We start from the raw sequence: 20150 nt of genomic DNA, 5'->3' as shown, positions 1-20150 counted from the left end.
AATAGAAATTTTATTACCACTATAAACCGATTGAGATTTGGTCATTGTAGAACCCCGGCACACCTAGCAAAACTGAAGATAATACCAGAATCAGAGAATAAATGTAAACACTGTACAACAGATAACACAGCTGATTTAGAACATATGGTCATGAATTGTCAACAGTATAACTTTCATCGTTTAATTTTAGCAGCAGACATTCAAAATATAACATTGGATGATAAGAAGAAAATGCAAACGACACCTTCCACTTTAGAAGACATTTTGTGTAATTTATCGTTATACAAGCCATTGTACAAATTTATTGTAAATACTATAGGAAAAATTTAACTTTGTTATCTTAGTAATAAGTTTGGCCTATGGACTTGCATCCCGTGCCACTAAATAAATTAAAAAAAATCATGCTATCTCACATGCGGCACGGCAGTCAGTTGTCTATTAATAATCAGTCCACGGTATTTTTGTCTTTTGAATTTGACAATTGACATCAGTTATAGTGTTCTGTGATCAGCTGACAGCTCACCATCAGCTGCGAATTGCGATCAGCAACAATTGTATTTTGCAAACGCAAAGTAAAGCGTGGAGTCACAGTACTTAGTATAGACTTGTATATTTATGAATGTTCAATGGTATCTATTTAACATTAAACATATATAATTAAAGTTTAGTAACTGGATTCACAATCACAATTTATTTTAATTAAAAGTCCTCATAAATATGGTAAGATCCGGAGAAAGGTTTTGTTTATAGGTTATAATATAATTTAATTATTAATAAAATAATATAAATAATATCTGGCCAGTAGGTAGCATTTTTTTCTCTAATTAAAGCAAGCAAGGCATATTAATTAATTAGGTTGAACATTTTAGACGACGTTAGACCGGAAGGGCACGTTTAAGGTGGAATATTTACAAGAAATTGAGAAAAAAGTCCAGGAGCGATGGGAAAAAGAAAATATATTTGAAGCAGATATACCCGATGATGTAAATCAAGAAAAATTTCTATGTACATTCCCATATCCATACATGAATGGACGACTACATCTTGGGCATACATTCTCGCTGTCCAAATGTGAGGTATAATATTTGTCTTCATTTTTAGTAACTCACAAAAAAGTACATAATATGATGCTAAAAATAAAACATTACTTCTTGGAAAAATGTCCATTCCAGTGAAGGGATATTTTTCTGTTTCTTATAAATATATATTAGTTTGCATAAAATATTCCTTAAGTAATTGTTTTGCCTGATCAGAAAATACACAAAATATCAAATCTATTAGATATTTAATCTGAATGTTTAATATTACAACAGTTTGCTGCAAGGTACAACCGCTTAAAAGGCAAAGCAGTACTCTTTCCATTTGGTTTCCATTGCACTGGCATGCCAATAAAAGCATGTGCAGATAAATTAAAAAGAGAAATGGCTTTGTATGGATGTCCCCCTGTCTTTCCTGATCATGAGGAAGAGTTCGTTAAAGAGGAAGATACAGTCCCCAAAGATAAGAGCAAGGGAAAAAAAAGCAAAGCTGTAGCTAAGACTGGCACTGCAAAGTATCAATGGCAAATCATGCAAGCTCTTGGCATCCCAGAAGATGAAATAAAGAAGTTTGCAGATGAAGTGTACTGGCTTGACTACTTTCCACCTAGAGCTGTTGCCGACTTAAAGAGGATGGGAATTCATGTATGTATTCATTCATTATTATTAATAATATATTACTTCTTCATTTCTGTTATGACTAAGATTAGTGTAGAATATTATGAATGTAAACGGAAAATAAAAAATAAAATTGTAAAAATTGTATATTTAATTTATATTGAAAGTAACTTTTTATCGAGATAAATGCTTACAGATAATCTTGAATGCAGAAAACATTCATTCTTTAAATAATAAAGATTGGGTAAATCCAAATGTGCATGCTTTAAAACTAGAAAGATGGCAAAATTTAACTACATACGAAGTTGGTGGGTCAAATGACTGCATGTACTCATATTTAGAAAATTATTAATAATAAAAATTGCTAATGTGAACACATCACCATATAATACTTGTAAAATTTTTTTGTAAAGTTTTAATTTTGTTACAAGAACGACAAAGAAACTTTCAAGTGTCATGCTACCATAGCATACTTTATAAGTTTTATTTGTACTAATATACTAATATAACCCTCCCAACTGTTCTATTCATTGAAAAAAAAAAACATGCAAACAGAAATTATAAAAAACGAACTATTCATAATTTATTTTTAAAAATCCACAAATATTATTTATTTGTATATTAATTTAACAATCTCATGCAATTGAAGTTAATTATCAAAAGAAACAATAGGGAATACAGGCCTACGGCCAGTGGTTACTGACCGGTGGTTACCAGGCCCAATTTAGCATAGTATGATAGTAGATAGTATAGTTGTCTTTAAGGTCTATTTACAAATAAAATAAAACGAAGACGATGAAGATTTACAAATAAAATAAGAAGAGACGGAAGTTTTTGGTATGTCCCAGCCAAAATAAAATTAATTATAACTAAACAAAACAAAAATTAACAATTTTTTTTACACGCCATAGCTTCCAACATAATTAATGAAGATATTAAAAAATAGATTGAGTTATAAAATTTATATTTTCAGAAGTGATTGTGTTTATTGACAAATTTTTTATGTTAACATAGCACTTATTTGATTTATCAATTTTTTGTAATAAGTTCAACAATCATTACTTTTTGATGATGTTTTTTTTATGTCATTCATATGTCTGTATATATGTATTGACAGTTAACCTCTATTTTGAGCAATGCACACACACCAAACATAAAGTGACCTACAAATTGCGAGTGTTAGATCCTGGCCTATTTCTTCGGTTGTCTAGCAGCAAGAGGTTCTATCTACATTATCTTAGATTTATAATAAAAACATTGGAATTTTTAAGCCCTAGTTAAACATGCAACATACATTAGCAAAGCTACGAATATTCATTTTATAACTAGTTTTGTTTGTTAAAATAGTAATGGTAAATAGAATTGATATTGTATTGGGGGTAGAATTTATTAGTAATTAAATTCTTACTTATACACATAAGAAAAGTTCATACCTATACCGGGTCTTAAGATTGAGTTGCAGACCCTATGGATGGTCTAATATCTGATTGCCACATTGTAACATAACATTGATTGCTCCACTGCACTCAAATTATGGCAAAGCTGAACATATTGTCAACAAATGAACAACAAACAACAACGAATTCCACCTTCACACGACACGCCACAAGTTAGGATATCATCCTCACCATCTTGATGTGTTACGGTGGTCCTCCACAGTGCGGTTTTCAAGTAGCTTTCTTCCATGTACTAAAAGCTGTGGAATGAGCCTCCTTGTGCGGTGTTTCCGGGATACGACATGGGTACCTTCAAAAAAAGCGCGTACACCTTCCTTAAAGGCCGGCAACGCTCCTGTGATTCCTCTGGTGTTGCAAGAGATTGTGGGCGGCGGTAATCATTTAACAACAGGTGACCCGTACGCTCGTTTGTCCTCCTACTCCATAAATAAAAAATAAAAAAACTATTATGATTTATTGATAATTCACAGGTGGACTGGAGACGAAAATTCATTACAACAGATGTCAATCCGTTCTACGATTCATTTGTAAGATGGCAATTTAATCATCTCAAGAATCGTAATAAAATTATGTATGGCAAACGCTACACTATCTACTCTCCATTAGATAAACAGCCATGCATGGACCATGACAGAAGCAGCGGTGAAGGGGCTGGACCTCAAGAGTACACACTTATTATGATGCAAGTTTTGGAACCCCTACCAGAACCACTTAAGTAAGTTGGGAGGTTTATTGTTCAGTCAGGTAGAAAACCCATTTCAAACGTTATTATTTTTTTTTATTAATTAAAATATTCAATCAATTTTGATGCAATAATGGCTTGTCACAATTTACTTTTAAAAATTATGTGACTGTAATCCTTAATGCTGTCTTAGTTCAATTTATGAAATTTATATGTTAAAAGTTATTTTTATATTCCTGATAGTTTATTGTAATATATTTTGAACTCAAAGTATAAAAAAAAAAATCCATTGAACTGTTCTGACCTCTTTTACTTTCACCAATCCATTCATGCAAGCTGTCTTTTTCAATTACATATAGCTTTTTCATGAACATAGACATGCCTACAAATTTTTCCAGTGGGAGGCACAGAATGCCGGCTAGATTTTGGAAACCACAACGGCGCCTATTTCTGCCGTGAAGCAGTAATGTGTAAGCATTACTGTATTTCGGTCTGAAGGGCGCCGTAGCTAGTGAAATTACTGGGCAAATGAGACTTAACATCTTATGTCTCAAGATGAGGAGCGCAGTTGTAGTGCTGCTTGGAATTTTTGGGTCTTTCAAGAATCCTGAGCGGCACCTCATTGTAATGGGCAGGGCGCATCAATTAGCATCAGCTGAACGTCCTGCTTGTCTCGTCCCTTATTTTCATTAAAAAAAACTTTAAAATACTAGGGCTGTCAAACTGAAAGTTCTTTGGAATTATACTGACTAACTAAACTAGCAAGCTACTAGTTTTATTATATCTTTTGAAATCCGTGTCCATTCACGTCAATGCAGCCACTGGTGCCTCGGCGTCCATATCCTTTATTTTGGGAATAAATAAAAATCGCGAGGTGCGAGGTTGGGGTTATACGGCGGGTAGAATCACCCGCCATCATAATTCCACGTGTAAAGTCGCTAAATAGTCGGTGGCGGTGTGCGGGGACGTTATTCCCAAACTTTTTCCAAAACAAGTGGTAAGCCGCTCGGAATGAAATTATGATCCATAATTTATGATTATAAGAAAAAATTACCTCAGGGATAACAGCATATTTTTTTTAGTTCAAACTTGATCGTTAATGATTTAAGCCATTCTACGTTTTATGCTTTCAAATGGAAAGAGCTTGTACTGGGGAGCGCCCGCCCATAGTGGAAACATTCTCCACGTAAGGCCGCGCCGCTTTTGCGACTTACCCTCGTTACAGCCCAATCGTAGTCCATAACTTTCTTATTGACATTGTTAAACTCATGATACAAATAATATTCAATTTGCCACACAAATCGTTAAACAAAATGAATAAAAGACATACTTAATAATATTTGAAGTTTCTTATTTCAAAATTTAAGCATATTTATTGTAGTTGTAGTACCCACGCCACTCGTGTTTTTGACCCTCATTATACAACTGTTTCATAAAATACTGTTATTCATTACAGATGTTTTAGCACAAAGAAAGTCAGCTATGTAACTGCAACTCTACGGCCAGAGACAATGTATGGCCAAACCAACTGTTGGGTCCACCCAGATATCAAATACATTGCTTTTGAAACTCTCAAAAATGGTATATTTATATGTACAAAGAGAGCAGCAAGAAATATGTCCTACCAGGGATTTACTGAAAATGATGGTGAATTTAAAATCCTCAAAGAAATAGTAGGGCAAGACTTGTTAGGTGTTGCTTTAAAAGCACCATTTACGAGCTATTCAAAAATTTATGCTCTTCCAATGCTTACTATAAAAGAAGATAAAGGTACTGGTATAGTATCAAGTGTTCCATCTGATTCGCCTGATGATTATGCAGCTCTGGTAGACCTGCAAAAGAAGGCTCCTTTCAGAGAAAAGTATGGAATTAAGGATGAAATGGTTCTCCCATTTAAACCTATTCCAGTTCTAGAGATTCCCGAGTATGGTAACATGTCAGCCGTTCATGTTTATGAGAAATTAAAAATCCAGAGTCAAAATGATAGAGAAAAGTTGAACCAAGCCAAAGATATGGTTTATTTGAAAGGTTTTTATGATGGAGTATTATTGGTGGGAGATTATAAAGGAAAAAAAATTCAGGATGTTAAGAAAAATATTCAAAATCAGTTGGTGGCAGAAAATTGTGCTGTAATCTACTATGAGCCTGAAAAGACTATTATTTCAAGATCTGGTGATGAGTGTGTAGTTGCACTTTGTAACCAATGGTATATCGATTATGGTAATGCAGAATGGAAAGTCCAGGCAGAGAAAGCATTAGCTGCAATGAATACATTCCATGATGAGGTGCGAAAGAATCTCTCTGGGACTATTAAGTGGCTGCATGAGTATGCATGCTCCAGGACATATGGGCTTGGTGAGTTAATTCAATAATTTTTATAAGTTTGCAGTAATTTTCAGACTTAATAATAATCCCACATTCAAAACTTTTCTATGATCAAATATTGTGTTCCTGTATCCCTTAATTAGTAGGTAATAATGAACAGAAAGAAATGATTCAGTAAGCTTTAATGATATAACTGTAAAATATGCACATTAAGAGAAAATTTAATCGAGAGCGGGGAGACAAATTTCTTGGCATTCCATAGATTTGAGTGTTGGTGGAGTCAACTCTATCAAGTAGGCTTACTTGGCACGGCAACCAACCACACCCTTAGACTTATGACTTGGGGGTTAGTTTATGTTTTCTATATTTGTAAAATAGTTCCCCACCCCTCCATCAAAGTCAATATCAAATGAACTTTATTCAATTAGACTACAAGTATCGCTTTTGAAGCCTCAATAGAAATATTTCTTTTAAATAACTGAATTTACCATATGTTCGGAAAAAGTTGAGCTTGTGAGAAGAATACAAGAAACTCAACAGCCACACTTTTCAATCAAATAGAATACTTTAAAAATGGCTGTAATATACAAAACAAATTAGTTTGTAAGGTGCTGCATCAGATATATGAATAGTGTTTAATTAATATAAATTATTTAATAAAAAGTTATAACTAGTAAACTGTATAAATATACAAACACACTCACGCCTTGTTCCCGTCGGAGTAGGCAGAGACAATAGAATGCCATTTGCTTCTATCCTTACAAACCTCACGCGCTTCCTCTACATTCATTACTCTTTTCATGTTTGAAATAACATCTTTAGAATGTTAGAGGAGGAATGAATGAGAAACTGGTTGTAGTTTACGAGTTAATGAATGAAAGAAAATTAGATGTGCTGTGTGGGGAATGCTGAAATGGTTTGGACACGTGGAGCGAATGAGTGAAGAAAGAATGACGCATCAAATATATATATATGGCAAGTGTGTGTGGCAAGTCGGTCTCGGGAGACCTCGTAGAACATTCGTCGACCAAATTGGGGACGTTTTGAGAAAAGGAGAGGTCCGAAGCACCCGCAACCGGCGAGCATGTATGAAAAGAGTAATGTATAAATATAAATTATCGTATATTAGATACATTAACCTTTACAGCTTGAATTCATTGTTTGTCATCAGCATTTACCTTCACTGCTTGTGATGCTCTCCCTGCCTATTGTGTGCGCAAAAGTGTAATAAATGTTGCACACAGTTCTACTTGAGTGGTTTTTTTCGTCTAAGGAGAAGACACTCCTTTGTTAGTCAATTGTAAAATATATATTATTTGCTTTTGTTCAATTATTTGCTCAGTTTTTAAATCGAGTATATTTGTACAGCTGTTCAACAAATTATTACTGGCTCAACTTAAGGCCCAGTAACATTTAAATGGTTATAAAAATAACTGAATTAATGAGATGATGGCCTTATTTATTATATTTGCCGCAGTAAGCATTTAACTTGAGTCGTACTTTACACAACTGATTACATCGCTTTACGTTCGTCATACTGTAATGAAATTGCTCACGTAGTTGCCCATAGCATTTTTCAAATCGTAACACTATAGTAAAGTTGTGAGGCTTAACGATGTTTTGCGGCAAAAATTACTGTGCTTAGAAGTTCTTCCTCGGATGAACACTACACAGACAGTTCTGCTGCTACTTGTTTTAACGATTTCTTTTTAGAGGTACATATAGTGATTAGGTTATTTTTTTTGTAGTTATAATCGGTCAGAACGTGGCGCCCAGCTGTCCTACTCTGATGACAATGTTATAGAATTGTTTTTATGACAGTAAGGGACGAGACGAGCAGTAAGTTCAGCTGATGGCTTAAACATTACTGCTTCACGGCAGAAATAAGCGCCGTTGTGATACCCATAATCTAGCCAACATTTTTTTTTTATGGAATAGGAGGACAAACTAGCGTACGGGTCACCTGTTGTTAAGTGATCACCGCCGCCCACAATCTCTTGCAACACCAGAGGAATCACAGGAGCGTTGCCGGCCTTTAAGGAAGGTGTACGCTCTTTTTTTGAAGGTACCCATGTCGTATCGTCCCTGAAACACCGCACAAGGAAGCTCATTCCACAGCTTTGTAGTACGTGGAAGAAAGCTCCTAGAAAACCGCACTGTGGAGGACCGCCACACATCCAGATGGTGAGGATGATATCCTAACTTGTGGCGTGTCGTGCGAAGGTGGAATTCGGCGGCAGGAATCAGGTTAAACAGCTCTTCGGAACACTCCCCGTGATAAATGCGGTAGAAGACACACAATGAAGCGACGTCTCTACGCAACGCCAAGTGATCCAGCCGTTCACAGAGCACTGGGTCCCCAACAATTCGAGCTGCTCTGCGTTGCACGCCGTCAAATGGATCGAACTGATACTGGGGTGCGCCAGACCATAGATGACAGCAATACTCCATGTGTGGCCGGACCTGCGCTTTGTAGAGCGCTAGTATGTGGGCCGGCTTTAAGTATTGCCGTGCTCTATTAATGACGCCCAGTTTCTTTGAAGCCAATTTGGCTTTGCCTTCCAGATGACCACGAAATTGGCAACCGCTCGAGATTTCGAGACCCAGTATTCCGATACTAGGCGCGGCTTTAAGAGAAGTGTTCTCGAAGAGCGGTGATACGACAAATGGGGTTTTTTTTGTGGTAAACGCACAAACTTGAGTCTTCTGGGGGTTAAATTGGACAAGGTTCAATTTTCCCCATTCCGCGACCTTCTCAAGAGAAGACTCGATAGAAGACACAAGTTTCTCCCGGCATTGGTCGACGATTTCCCGAGAGAGACCTGCATGGCCAGTGTATACGGCATCACCAGTGCTATCGCATAGCAATGAATGTTGGAGGTGTCCAACATATCATTGATATGCAGAAGAAACAGCGTGGGAGACAGCACACAGCCTTGGGGCACTCCAGCATTCACGGGCTTCGGGTTCGAGCAATATCCGTCGACAACGACCTGTATGCTACGCCAAGTGAGGAAGCTGGAGGTCCACTTGCACAAGCTCTCGGGAAGCCCAAATGATGGAAGTTTGGAGAGGAGCGCCTTGTGCCATTCACGATCAAAGGCCTTCGCTATATCCAGGCTAACTGTCAGGCCTTCCCCCTTGCTTTCAATAGCCGCTGCCCATCTATGTGCTAGGTATACCAGAAGATCACCTGCCGACCGACCATGGCGAAACCCGTATTGTCGGTCGTTGATCAACTGGTGACCCTCTAGATATACCAAGAGCTGACGGCTAATTATGCTCTCCATGATTTTGGAGAGCAGGGAGGTAATAGCAATAGGCCTGTAGTTTGCCGGATCCGAACTGTCTCCTTTTTTTTTGGATCGGATGGACAAGGGCTGACTTCCATGAGTCAGGGACTACGCCTTTAGAATAAGAGTGCCGGAATAAACGCGTTAGCACCGGCGTCAACTCAGGGGCACACGTTCTAAGCACGATTGGAGAAATGCCATCCAGCCCGCTCGACTTCCTGACGTCCAACGAAAACAGAGCTCGCCTAACAGTTTTCTGTCTGAACTGTACTTCAGGCATAGAGCTCTGACACCGCGGGATGGTCGGCGGTGTTTTTCCGTTGTGGTGAAGAGTCGAGTTGGAGGCGAAAAGAGTGCACTAGAGATCGGCTTTCTCTTTTGCCGTATGGGCCAGGGTGTCATTCCTCATGTGCAACGGCGGCATGGACGGCTGGCTGAAGTTACCAAGAGCAGCTTTCAACAACGACCAGAACTTGCGTGTTCCGGTCGGGTAACTGGAAAGCTGCTCGCCGATTTTGACGACGTGTTTTGACTTTGCACGGGCGATTTGCCGCTTAAAAAATCTGGAGGCACGGTTGTATTTCCTCTTAAGAACTGTGCAGTTCGGATCCTTTGTGCCCAGCGCCGCAACCCAAGTTCGTTACGCCTGTTTTTTGCAGTCAGATGCTGCTTTAACAGACGCATCGAACCAGGGCTGTGATCTGCCACCGATGGGTGCTACAGAGTTTGGTATAAAAATATCCATACCCTGTAGTATCACATTGGCTACTGCAACGGCGCAGGCACTAGGATCATCCGAAGGGAAACAAACCCTGCCCCAAGGGTAGGATGCAAAAAAGGAACGCATCCTATCCCAATCTGCTGACTTGTAGTGCCAAACGCGGCGGGTCGCTGGTGGTCTGCGACGTTGGCGTCGGATAGGCACTACACTCCTGACCAGGCAATGGTCGGACGTTCCGAGAGGGGCGTCGACAAAGACCTGGTAACCATCGGGATGTGTAGTTAGCAGAAGATCGAATAAGGACGGCATGTGGCTATCCACATCCGGGAGCCGCGTTGGCGACACAACCAATTGGGACAGACCATACGCCAATGCAAAATTATGCACAGATCGCCCTGCGTAGTCTGTGGTACGTGATCCAAGCCATTCGGCATTGTGCCCGTTGAAATCACCCAAGACTACGATTTCAGCGGAGGGGATCTGTGCAAGTACGTCGTCAATTGCCGCTTGAACGCAGCCCATGAGATGATCGGTTTCTGCGTTACCACTATGGGACCTGTAGACACACGCATAGATGCGGACGCGGTCCTCTAAATCTACGCGGAGCCAGAGAGTGGACAGGTCCCTACCCTCAAAATTGCCGAGACGGCGACAGCAGATATCCTCCCTAACGTACACACATACCCCGGCATGAGGCAAAAAATTGTGCTCAATTTTGTACCCAAGGTACGTTAAATATGACGTATCGCTAGGTCGAGATATCTGCGTCTCAGTAAGGATACACAAGGCCGGCTGCGCCGTCTCAAGGTGGTGGTGGACGGCGTTTAAATTGGAATGAATTCCCCTGATATTGCAAAAGTCCACGTTGAGTGTGGAGCGGGGTGCCGTGGTGATACTGCCTCGTTTGTCCTTGGTCATGCGCGGTTCTGTGCCCTCCCCAGAATACGAAGGGCAGCCCGGGCTAGAGTGCCCGGGGAGGGATTCTCCAACTCTGGTAGAGCCGGTACCCTCCTGGGGTAAAATCTTTTTTAGTACCGCTGTCATATTCAGGTGGAGGGGGGGGGGGAATGGCCACCGGTCCTCGACACTAACCTATGCGAAACATATTAACCCGGACGAGTCTGGCCCGATTGTGCTGACGTCAAAAGACGGCAGCGTGACTCTCCCACTTCTAAAAATGCTGTGCAAACGAGCCTCGCAGTGGCCAAAAAAAATTCTTTTGACATTTAAATACTATACGTAACTAATACCTACTGCCCTACCAATTTCGATGCGTGTTAAGAAGGTCTTTTGCATATACACAATAATAAGTTAAATCAAATAATTTAATTAAAATTTAAAAAAATATATTAATGGTTAAAAGTTAATACATATCATTTTAATATGTACCATAATGTATTATATCATATATCTATATATATAAAAATGAATTGCTGTTCGTTAGTCTCGCTAAATCTCGAGAACGGCTGGACCGATTTGGCTTATATTGGTCTTGAATTATTTGTGGAAGTCTAGAGGAGGTTTAAAAGGTGAATAAATAGGAAAATGCTGCTAAATTAAATAAAAACAACAATTTTTTTTTCCTTTGATGTGTCCATACATAATTTCTACGAGACAATTTATTGACGCACGGTTTGACAATTCTGCTGTGAATTTCATTACGACAACAGGGATTGACAAATTCATATAGAAACATTATTTTATTTATTATATACAGAACAACGTCTGTCGGGTCAGCTAGTTTTAAATAAATAACGATCGTTTCAGGTACCAGGCTTCCATGGGACACGCAGTGGTTGATTGAATCTCTCTCAGACTCTACAATATACAACGCCTACTACACAGTCTCTCATTTCCTGCAAGGAAACACGTTTAGAGGAAACGTTGAGAATTCTCTCAAAATAAAGCCAGAACAGATGACTATAGATGTCTGGGACTATATTTTTTTCAAAGATGCACCATTCCCTAAAGACTCGAAAATTGCAAAAGGTTCACTGGATCTCATGAAGAAATCATTTAATTATTGGTAAGTTAAAGAGGATGTTGTCAACTGAAGCCTATTTCATGTCTATACACTTTTATTTATTCAATACATGGCGATGAATTTTACAAATAAAAACATAATCTAAAAATACAGCTTCTATTACACGCGTTTTAATCCTTTTAAAAGTAGTCACTGAGTAGATTTAATTATTTTTGCCATGGAAATTTAATGGAAGAGTTAGTAAGCATAAAAACTTTTTGTCTGAATATCGTCTGATCACGACGGTAAAATCGATACAAAGGTATTCCTAAAGAACAAATTGATTTTATTTAAACAATAACATCACCCTGGAGACATCTAAGAAGGAAATAAAAGAATAAATTTATATGCAGAAATTGGAGCTATGAAAATAGTTAATTATCATCTCTTTACAAGTCTGAGAGCTAGAGTTAATTATCCATAATCACAAAAAATAAATTTTAAATAAAATAATTGATATTTTGAAATTTTCAATCAAATTATACATTTCAAAAACAAAAATTGTATTATATTGTAAGTTAATTGTATTATAGGCTATTCACCTACAAGTTCTGACGGCTGTGATGTGACGATGTGGCGTGGTATAAGTAGGTGTCAGTGCCTACGTTAGCTAGCTAGCTGCGACTACTAGATTACTTACAGGATGGTCCAATTAATGTCGCCATTTTAGCGGCACGCTGTATATACATTATAATTATTATTTTAGGTACCCTGTTGATATGCGGACCTCTGGGAAGGATCTCATTCAAAACCATCTTTCATACTACATATTCAATCACTGTGCAATCTGGCCGAATGAAGAGAACAAATGGCCCAAAGGTATCCGGGCCAACGGGCATCTTATGCTGAACTCTGCCAAGATGTCCAAGTCCGAAGGGAACTTCTTAACCCTGTCTGAGTCCTTGGACAAATTCAGCGCGGACGGTATGAGGCTGACCCTGGCTGATGCCGGGGATTCGATAGAAGATGCCAACTTTGTCGAGAGCACGGCTGACGCGGCCATCTTGAGGCTCTACACTTTTCTAGAGTGGGTTAAAGAAATTATCAACACTAGAACTACGTTACGCAATGGTTTGTCTCATTTATTTTTGGTTTTTTGAAGTGAAAACTTCTTTTGGCGCACTCCACATACAGTTTTCGTAGGTGAGGTGAAAGGTGAAGGCTTCGTCACGCTCTTAGACATCAACATAATATCTACAATAAGACAAATCATATTTGTCTCTAATATCAATAACCAGAATAACAGTGGTCACCATTGTATTTAGCAGAACACGTGAGTCTAGTTGATATATTGAATGAACTCACATAGGTCAGTTTCATTTATCCAAAATTTAATTATGAAAGTACCTATGTTACTTCTAGTGTTTTTGCCATAAGAAATAAGAATTCAATACTAATTTATTATAAAAACTTGAGAATTATTATATTTTCAAAATGAAACTCATAGGTTTATTATCTGTATGTCACGTGACCGAAAACGCCGGCCACCATTTTGTGACGTCACTATAGCAGAAACTATTTGATTTTAGCAACAAACATAAAATTTTCTAAAAATAAAAGTCATTTTTATTTTTAGAAAAATCAATAAGGTTTACACCACACATTTGACACCTATTCTGCGCATCTTTCACTTTGAACATAAAGTGAAAAAAGTGTTGATTTAATTGAATTTTTGAAATAAATATCGTTAATTAATATTATTATTGTGGAGTTTATTCCTCTAAGGTGAAGTGATAATTATTTTAACTTTGGCAGTGGTGTACCTAAATAATAACGATGTATGAATAATGTTTGATGTGTACTTTACCGAATAGTCATAAAAATACTATATAAAAGTACTTATGTATGCACACAAGAAGTTATACTTTTTTGGCCTAACAAAGCAAAAATTAGATTAAAATTATTAAATTAAAATTATTTATTCCTTGTGCTTTCTACGTTTGTAGAAATAACAATATTGTAAAAATCTTGCAACGATAGCTGACAATTAATTATTAAATAACGAATACGGTTGTACAGGCTAGAACCTTTTGCCTAGTAATGGACGAAGAAACCGAAACTAAATGTCGCAAACGTCAGAAAATTTTAGGAACCAACTTCACCCTGATACTTTTGTGTTACAGTGATGCGCGCGCATCTTAAAATTTCACTCTCATCATTTTTTTATAACGCGCCTAAAGAAATAGAACTTCAATAAATGTAAATATAATAAAAATACATACATTATTTATGTTTTTTCATTGATTCGATTATTTACCATTTGAGTTCAGCATATAATATTATGAAATTGAACTCTACATCCGGAATATATAGTTTTTAACAATTTTTTATGTTTTAAAGTGATAACCCTCACTTCTGGGATTAAATACACAAATAAAACTGAAATCAAAAGTTTTATAAACGATGCGGAACTTGAACCCAAATTCAAATATGCAAATATTGGAGCTGAACAGGTCATCAACTGTAAAGTAGATCCTGTACATGAAGCCACAACCTGAAAGTTGAACAAGGCATATAAGATTTTATCAACGATACGTCACTCGAACAGTTGGCTCAGTTGGAAAGAGCGTTCGCACGGAACGCGAGAGATCCCGGGTTCGAGTCCCGCGTCGTACATAAACTTTTGTTTTCAGTTTTATTTGTGTTTATATATTTCTTTATAAACCCAAACAAGGTTTAGATTTTCCCTGATTTGGCAATTCAAAAGCCAGCTAGACTCTTAATATTTTAATTATAATAAGAGACACCTTTGTAGTTTCGATTATTTTTTAGTTAAAATACCAAATAAGTACCTACGTAATGTTTATGTTGGTGTTCTCAGGTGCTTACAACTTCCATGACAAGGTGTTCATAAGTGAGATGAACATGAAGATTCGACAAACAGATGAAAATTATAACAAAGTGCTGTTCAAAGAAGCCCTAAAAAGTGGTTTCTTTGAACTTCAAGCGGCGAGAGATAAATACAGGTATTATGTTCATAATAATGTGTTTGATAGACAACACCTTAGATTTAGTCTCTTGCTGTTAGACAACCGGTAAACATAGGCCGGGAATATTAGTTTACGAGTGTGTGGTACAAGCTACGTCAAACACTCGTTGATTTGTATGACTCTTTGTGCTAAAAAAAAACTTAAGAATTTTTTTTTATTAAGAATTTTTTTAAGCATTAGCTATTGTGAAAAAATAAATTTCTTAACTTCTTTTAATTTCTTTTTGTACATTTTGGGGCACATTTTGTCTATCTCCTTTAATTTCAACTCGAAAGTGATATATAAACCACAGATGACACTGAGATACTATAGAAAAATACCTGGTGAAATTCAGCTGCTGGTATTAACTTAACTAATTCTAATCCAGTAATACTATAAAGAGTTTGTTTGGTTGTCAACAGGGAACTGTGTTCAGAAAGCGGCTTGCACATAGACATTGTGACTCGATACATAGAGACCCAGGCGGTGCTCCTGTCGCCCATCTGTCCCCACGTCGCAGAACATGTGTGGACGATGTTGGGCCACGTAAGTAACTAAATCAACCTATTTGGCAAGGATAGACAAACAGTGCACATAGCATGTTGTTAGCCAGGGGAAGACTAGAGCAGAGATGAGGGAAGGTTTAAATCTACCTTCGTTTTCCACACAACTCGTCCCCGCGAATTTGTGTGCCTCGCTGAGATTGATCCGAGTGGCGGTACAGAGTAGGAGATGTGGACGAGACGAGCAGGACGTTCAGCTGATGGTAATTGATACGCCCTGCCCATAACAATGCAGTGCCGCCTATGGATTCTTGCAAAACCCAATTACTCTGAGCGGCACTACAATTGCGCTCGTCTCCTTGAGACATAAGATGTTAAGTCTCATTTGCCCAGTAACTTCACTAGCTACGGTGTCCTTCAGACCGAAACACAATAATGCTTCATACCCATAATCTAGCCGGCATCCTGTGCAAAAAAGCTTCCCACTGGTACTATAGACTGTATTTCTTCCTCATCAAATAAAAAAAAATACTGCTTTTGTAATAGTGGTGGCCTTACGTCAGAAAAAAAATCGGAAATAAGGGTGACACATCACTCCATTGTCCACCAGTCTGTCAAAATTCTTTTTTTAAGTTATTCCAAGCTATTCTGATGGTAATGATAAACGCTGTTTTTATTATAATATATTTGTTATAATAAAAAATAATAATCTCTCCTCTCTCTCCGTGCTACGTTACGTTCCGCGTATCATATCTTTATACGAGTTTTTTACATTTCCTAAAATATATTTTCAGTCACAGTCTTCATTGTAATTATAAAATGATTAAGGAACTGCTTTGTTTGCATGTTAGGTTGGCTTTGATTATATCATGTCATATTCACATTTGAAGTTATCGAGATTTGCGAGCACATACATACGTGAAAATATATTATATCGATACCTGAGTTCCAAAGTGTAACAAGTTCGAAATTCAGTAAGTTTGAGACGGAACCGTTTCTCATATTTTTTATTATTAAACGGCAATCCACCATAACCACAGAGAAATAAGTCGTTAAGTGAATGAAGTTTAGTTGTTACTTCCAACATTTCTTCAGACGTCTTGAATATTTTCGTTTTAAATAGTAACATCTCGAGTTATTTTCTTTTCGAACCCCTTTTTGAATTGTTTTTCTTTGGAACTGAGGTATCGATATTATCTTCTAGAATTTTATATCTTATTATAATACCTTACAGTAGAGGCAAATACATCGTATAAAAATTATATTGATCAATGTTTCAGAAAGACAGCATAGTGCGAGCTAGATGGCCTGTCGCCGGTGAGGTGGACCTCACGGCCGTGAAGGCCAGCGACTATCTGATGGAGGCGGCGCACTCGTTCCGCATCTACCTGAAGAACCACTGCGCCGCCAGGAAGAGCAAGAAGGGCGAGAGCAGACCGGAGCAGCTCAGACCGAACCGCGCAGTTCTGTGGGTGGCCAAGCAATACCCTCGCTGGCAGCACATCATACTGAGCACCCTCAGTGACTTGAACGGGGTGAGCTCGTGTATAAAGTTTATTTACCACATTTTTGTTTACATTACATTATTTACTGTACTATAATGTCGCCAAAAAAGGACAGTTGTTTTGGTGCCACAGACAACTAAATCTATATGCTATGTTTAAATCATTAGACTAAACATTTTAATGTCAACTTAAGAAAAAACTTGTTAATATAATGAGTTTAAGATAACGCTTTTCAAAGCCTTTTTTTCAAACCTTCTATACGAGCAGCCTGTGGGTCAGATATACTCAAAGAACACTTACTGCCTTGCACGTTCAGTACAACAATGGGTTTTTAGGTTGATGCCCCGCTTTTTCTGTGCTTCGGCAATGTTCGCGGATGGCATCGTGGACGGCTTCCATGCCATCCAATTAGCGCAGATTATAAAGGCATTTATGCGGCTTCATGAGTCTGTTTAATTATAAACTTGCATTATTTATTAAGGACATAATAATGATTTTGATTCTGAAACAAATATATATTATTATTATTATTTGTCAAGATGCTGCTAGGTATGTTAAGTAATTTTCAATATTCCCGCATTGGCTGTATGGGTGTACCTTTGCCATAAACCACACACCATAGATAACTATGTATACAATACATTTCCCGCCCATTTAAGCGGCAACTCGAAAACTAGTGTTTGTTTAATTTTAGTTTTATTTAAAATTACCTAGTCATGTATATATGAACTTCATCTTTCAAATAGAGGACATTCTATGTATAATTATATTAAAATATGATATACCTATTTTATTATATTTATTTATTATATTTTATACGTGTATATTGCTGTTGATATTTCAGAAATTAATAATAATTAGTATAATAATTGAAGGCAGACGGATTGCCCGACAACAAGAGCATCTCCGTGAAGTTGTCTGCGGTGAGCGAGCTGAAGAAGTACAACAAGCGAGTGATGCCGTTCGTACAACTGGCCAGAGACAACCTGCAGCGGCTCGGAGTTGACGCGCTCTCGCTGTCGCTGCCCTTCGACGAGGCCGCGCTGCTGCGGGACAACGCGCGCTACCTGTGCGACACGCTGCAGGTCATTATCTGTTTGTTTATATGATTAGGGGACAAGACGGGCATGACGTTCAGTTGTAAGAAAAAGAAATTTTTTATTTGTGAAGTATAACTAAATACAAAAACTTAAAAAAAATTTAGTTGTAACTTTCGTAAACAAAATTATGGAATACTATTTTCTGTATGTCTCAAAGTGGTCCCAACTCAGCATGTTTGCTGGTTTGACAACCACTGCTAGTCTTCCGTTGAACCATTTGGTAACGTCGCCTTAAACATAATATAAAATAATAAGTTACTATAGGTAACCTAAAACTATTCGAAAACAAAAAAAAGAAAGACAAAAGGACAGTGATATAATTAATTAAATTAAATAAAGTTGATAGTAATTGATACGCACTGCCCATTACAATACGCAGTGCCGCTCGGGATACAAAATGCCAAGTGTATTTGTTTTTCACAGTCACGTATTTTCACTTAAATCCACATACAAATTATTGGTTGACAGTTGGACTCACTCGAGGTGAAGTACACGGACGATCCCGAAACTCCAGAGAAGACTCGCGAGGACTGCGCTCCCGGACAGCCACACGTCAACTTCATCTCCGACCCTGGCCTCCTCCTGTCCTTCGTCAACCCTCAACCTTCCAGCGGTCTCTTCACCACCGCCGTCACGGTGTTGAATGGGGACACCGTTTATAAAGTAAAGGCCAAAATAGCAAGAGAAGTGAAAGCAATCCAAGGTAATTAGCAATCCAGAAAAAAATATTTACTCTATTGAGTAAATATAGTGTACGTCACATACTATTGTATGAAATTGTATGCCGTCCTTGTAAACCATTGGGCTCCTAATGCTCGCTAATACTCGCAATGCAAACGATTCAGTTAGCCAACTGAAGTGAATAGACGTGGGATACTAAATGAATGTGCAGGTTATGATCACAACATAATGTAATTGGTCGGGTAATAATCGCAACATGTCGTTATTGGTCAGGTAATGATCGCATCATATCGTTATTCAGTCATCTCATTATATCTAATTTTATTTGACTTTAATTGGATATTTTTAGGATAATAATTATTTAATATTAAAATATTTTAAGCTTAGAATAAGTGAACTCGCTATTCCTCACATAAACACTTAAGTTTCATGAGGATAGCTTAAATTGTTTTATAGTTTGTTTCTTATATATTTTGAACAATAAAAAAAAAATCCTACTGAAATAATAATTTCAGATTTAAGCCTGTTAAAGTTATGGCGGTATTCAGACCCCGTGCTGGGGCCCCGTCGGATCCCAGCGGGAGACTTCGACACCAAGTGTGTGGCCCTGGACGATAGTGCCGTACTTACAGTGAACGTGGATCCCGCCAGGGTAGGACTGCTCGTCTCCGGAACTAACGTGGATATCGGACTCCAGTTCCTATACACTTATAAATAAATATTTTGTAATATAATAATAATAAATCTCTTTATTATTTATAAATAAAATATTACTTATTTATTAATTTGTTTTTGTATTTGTATCCCCAGATAGTTATAACATAATTTTTTTCTCAATCACGCTATCGACTGCGTGTTTAGTGCTACAGGGGGCTTCAAACTAAATTATTTATTGATGTGGTTGTCGTTTAACGATTACTGTTTAAAACACTCATCGTACCTTGAGAAGGACTATAAAGCATAAGTGGTCTTATGTCGATTTGTTGGTTTTTATGTCATAGCAACACAAATAACATTAGCTCACTTAGATTAAGGATGGTCTCCTTGCGCTCCAACTAGATACCGCAGGCGTAGTCACAAAGTGCGGCAACTAATACTAGCCCAAGAGGGCTTACTCGAGCCAGTCTCGAACAATGTGTGACGTTTATATTAGATATAGTTTATAATATAGTTGGTTCACGTTAATTAACTATTTTTATACAAATATTCATTCATAAGTTACATCAAATACATTGA

General features: G+C 37.6%; 1 protein-coding gene across 1 annotated transcript; it reads left to right on the top strand.

Annotated features, from left to right (window-relative positions):
* The first annotated feature begins 550 nt into the window (after nucleotides 1-550).
* LOC126970405 (leucine--tRNA ligase, cytoplasmic) lies at nucleotides 551-19699 on the top strand. Its single transcript, XM_050816238.1, has 13 exons — nucleotides 551-720; nucleotides 870-1076; nucleotides 1314-1682; nucleotides 3583-3827; nucleotides 5251-6149; nucleotides 11901-12159; nucleotides 12863-13227; nucleotides 14978-15122; nucleotides 15548-15671; nucleotides 16909-17163; nucleotides 18009-18218; nucleotides 18702-18936; nucleotides 19430-19699. The coding sequence occupies exons 1-13, from the start codon at nucleotides 718-720 to the stop codon at nucleotides 19630-19632; spliced, it is 3519 nt and encodes a 1172-aa protein (XP_050672195.1). The 5' UTR covers nucleotides 551-717; the 3' UTR covers nucleotides 19633-19699.
* Nucleotides 19700-20150: the final 451 nt, after the last annotated feature.

This window comes from Leptidea sinapis, chromosome 21 (assembly GCF_905404315.1).
Source record: "Leptidea sinapis chromosome 21, ilLepSina1.1, whole genome shotgun sequence".
Lineage (NCBI taxonomy): Eukaryota > Metazoa > Arthropoda > Insecta > Lepidoptera > Pieridae > Leptidea > Leptidea sinapis.
Note: the sequence above shows the minus strand (reverse complement) of the source record. Positions and strands in the feature narration are given on the sequence as shown.